This window comes from Dendrobium catenatum, unplaced genomic scaffold (genome assembly GCF_001605985.2).
Source record: "Dendrobium catenatum unplaced genomic scaffold, ASM160598v2 fragScaff_scaffold_257, whole genome shotgun sequence".
Lineage (NCBI taxonomy): Eukaryota > Viridiplantae > Streptophyta > Magnoliopsida > Asparagales > Orchidaceae > Dendrobium > Dendrobium catenatum.
Genome location: NW_021318719.1, coordinates 1 through 3,777, shown reverse-complemented (window position 1 = coordinate 3,777; position 3,777 = coordinate 1). Strand labels below are relative to the sequence as shown.

General features: G+C 30.9%; 1 protein-coding gene across 1 annotated transcript in view; it reads left to right on the top strand.

Moving 5' to 3' along the window:
- The window catches only part of LOC110097016, a gene marked incomplete at its 3' end in the record, with an annotated part of 13,923 nt that extends 11,507 nt beyond the window's left edge, over positions 1-2,416 (top strand). Inside the window, 1 exon segment of the mRNA XM_020823226.2 lies at positions 2,355-2,416. Within this exon segment, the coding sequence (XP_020678885.1) occupies positions 2,355-2,416 (62 nt within the window).
- Positions 2,417-3,777: the final 1,361 nt, after the last annotated feature.

Below are 3,777 nucleotides of genomic sequence, written 5' to 3'. Positions count from 1 at the left end.
CCCCTAGTCGCAGCAACTTCCTCTCAACTTCCTTAACCTCTAACCCTAATTTAATGGTCGATTGATAATGAGTACAAAAAAAAAACTTCCTTAACCTCTAACTCGTCGTCATTTTTTAACATATTATTTGAGTATTATATAAAAATTTACTTTTAACATTTATTTGCACTTAACACAATTTTTTTATTATGAGGCTCACGCCTCAAAATGCCTTGAGGCTTACACCTCGCCTTACAAACAAAAAATGCCTTAATACCTAATTGTGCATTTTTAAACATGGTATGATAGTGCTGATGACTTATGAGTTCCTATGTGACATGTCATTGTTATTTATTTTTGGAATTATATGTTAATGAAAAGAATACTATGATTTGTGAAAGATGGAGTTTGAGTTGAACTATATTTCATGTTGTCTTATTATTGGGATATTTTGATTTTACTTCATATCTTGAGGGCATTTTTATGTTTTATATATTATTTACTCATTAGTATATACAAAATTTATCATTTTATGTTTACGCAATTTTTTGATTTTGAGGCTTACGCCTCAAAACGCTTTGAGGCTTACGCCTCGCCTCACGAACGAAAAACACCTCAATACTCGATTACGCAATTTTAAACATTGTTTCTAACCAAGTCTTTTTAGGTCTACCCCTACCTTTCTTAACATAAGTCAAATCTAATACCTCTATTCTTCTAACCGGGTCATCGCAAGGCCGCCGTTTTATGTGACCAAACCATCTAAGATGACTCTCTCTTATCTTCTACTACTCCAACCTTTTCATGTATATGCTCATTTCGTATCCTATCTCTAAGGGTAAAGCCACTAATCCACCTGAGCATCCTCATCTCTGCCACACTCAACTTAGTATTATGCTTCTCTTTTAATGGCCAACATTCGGCACCATAAAGCATTGCAGGCCTCACTACCATCTTATAGAATTTCCCCTTAAGTTTGAGGGGTACATTTCTATCACATAAACTGACTACAAAAGAAAAATATAGTTTTGAATATCTTAGAAGTTTAATTTCAAATCCATCCTTTGAAGTAATGTCTCTTCAGATGCAATATCCACATTCAATTTGAATTTAGAGTTATCAAAGATGGGTTAAAAGTATTCAAACATCTTTAAAATAACTCTGATCTATATGCTAAAATATATTCCGCATGTGCTCCGATCTTTGAGTCAAACTCTTAAGTATGGGATCTGAGAATGCTTCGCGGATTCATCAGAAGTGCTTAAATACCCTGAAAATAATTGTGTTGGCGGAAATTTAAAACTGAGAGAACTTTATAATTTTCAGAATACCCTCAAAAGTCTAAAATCATTAATTTAGAACCTTAATTCAAATCCTACCAATATTTTAAATTCTTGAAATGAAATACTCCTCATGTGCTCTAATCTTTATGTCAAGCTCCTAAATGCGAGATCTGAAATGCTTTGCGGATTTGTTAAAAGTGCTTAATCACCTTAATGATGGTCATGTTGATAAAAAATCTCAACCGGAGGGGATCCTAAACTTTTAAGATGCCTTTCAAATTCACGAAAACACAAATATATTTAAAAGTTCTGGGAAAATTATAAGCGCTCTCTCCCTAAAACTCAATTTAAAAATAATAATAATAATAATAAAAACAACCATAAATCCTCTCTTTACTATAATCCTATCTCTGAGGTTGTACACATTGGCCCTAGCTAGTGAGGACTCTTGTATCTTTTACTCCAAAAGAACAAAGGCCCGTGGTGGATCACTGTTTCAACATGCAAAATGTGAGAAGAGACACACGAGATTGTTTAGACATGTAAAGTATGGCCCTAACCTAATAGAACATAATATATCAAACAGCACTGCCATATTGTATGAGGAAGTTAGGATAAAAGATAAGTTGTGTCAAGATTATCAACGTGCAAAGTGCAATGCAACCCCAAAGATTTAATTTTATTTTATTTTTATTTTGAATGATGAAGCACAAATAAAGCTAGCACTTCTGTTAATGGATGCAGACAATACCACTAGAAATATTACCTGGTATTATAATGTTTAACAACCATTATCCAAGTTAAAATTATGAAATGATTTATGGGATTTTTAGGTTAAATGTTAATATAGAAAATTATTTCCAACTAGCATGAAAATTATTATCCACAGTAAATGAAAGTTGACATGTCTATAAAAAGGAAATAGACAACATGTGCTTAAACTGGCTATTCATGGCATTGTTTGTGAGCATGATTGAAATGGTTTCATCTGCTACTGTTTCTCGGGTGTTAATTTTGGATGATTTTTCCATTTTTGTAAATTATTTTGCAACTTGTTTTTTCTTGATTTATATATTTTCTTGTTTTCTATAGGTTCAACGACTAGCATCAATTTATGCATTACGCAGTGGCTGCCAAGGCTCAGGCAAGAAGAGGTAACATACAGTTATTTCATGTTAAAGTTTATTAAGATAACCTGCAACTTTGCTGAAGGTGTTAACCAGTATATTTATTTTGGTGGAATATATACTGCAAACTATCAATCATGTTAGTACACATTTACGAAAGTTTACTTTATGATTGAGCACTCTTGAGAATTAATTTGGTGAGCACTAGGATGAAAAGTGTGTTGGAGGTATATTAAAGTTGTTAAAGATAAGTAAGATGTAACATTGCCGTGTTTGGAATAATTATGGAGTTACCAATGTTTTTCCAATCAAAATAATGTTACAATAATTATTAATATTATTCATATATCTTTTTATTGATTATAGAGATGCTTATAAAAGATTTTCAAAAAATATATGTTTCTGTAGGTAATGGTATGACAAATAATATAAGCAGGATATGAGAGATTTCTTTTAAAGCGTGTTAAATTAATCTAAATTTTTTTAAGAATTTAAGAGGTTAAGGGTATTAGAACACAAATTCACTGCATGATATTCTTTAATGGAAGTGAAATTGATAAGTAACAACCAAAATGTTTAGAAAATTTAGTGATACTTATATGTGATAGAGTAAAAGCCTAAAAATATCCACCGACTATTAATGAATGTCTAATTTAATCTCAGACTTTCATAATGACACAACGTAGTCCTCAAACTATTAGAAAATGTCTCAATTTGGTTCTAATGCCAAAAGTAATAATTAAAGTTAATCCCAACAGTTAAATGTGAGGATATTTGGGGTTTTAGGATGTATGTGAGATTATATTATTATTTTTATATGTTTTATTGTTTATTATGTTAAAATAAATACAAAAATTATAATACAAGTTAACTATGTTTATTAACTATTCACTCTGTTACTTTTGACATGATGATCAAATTGAGATATTTTCTAATAGTCGGAGGACTATATTAGGTCATTATAAAAGTTTGGAGCTAAGTTAGACATTTACTAATAGTTAGAGGACTATTTTGGGCTTTCACTCGTGATAAATATAAGCATCTTGAATCTATTAGTTAAAATATGAGGAATAAGATAATGAAAGAAAGAATTTCTCAACATCTTAAAAAGGGTATAATAATGCCTTTAAAGCAATAATTGGCTTTATTACTTGATCGATTTTGAAAATAGAAAACTAACATGGAGGTCAACAGGGTTTAGGGGGTCCATTACTTAAAGATATTCAAAATTTCATTTTGTTTTATAGGCCTTGAAATTTAAAATTATTTAAACATGTTGTTGATTGTGTGGCATAGGTCTTCAACCAACAACAACAACAACATCAAGCCTTTATCCCACTACGTGGGGTCATCTACATGAATCCTTTTTCTCCATTGTGTCCTATTAA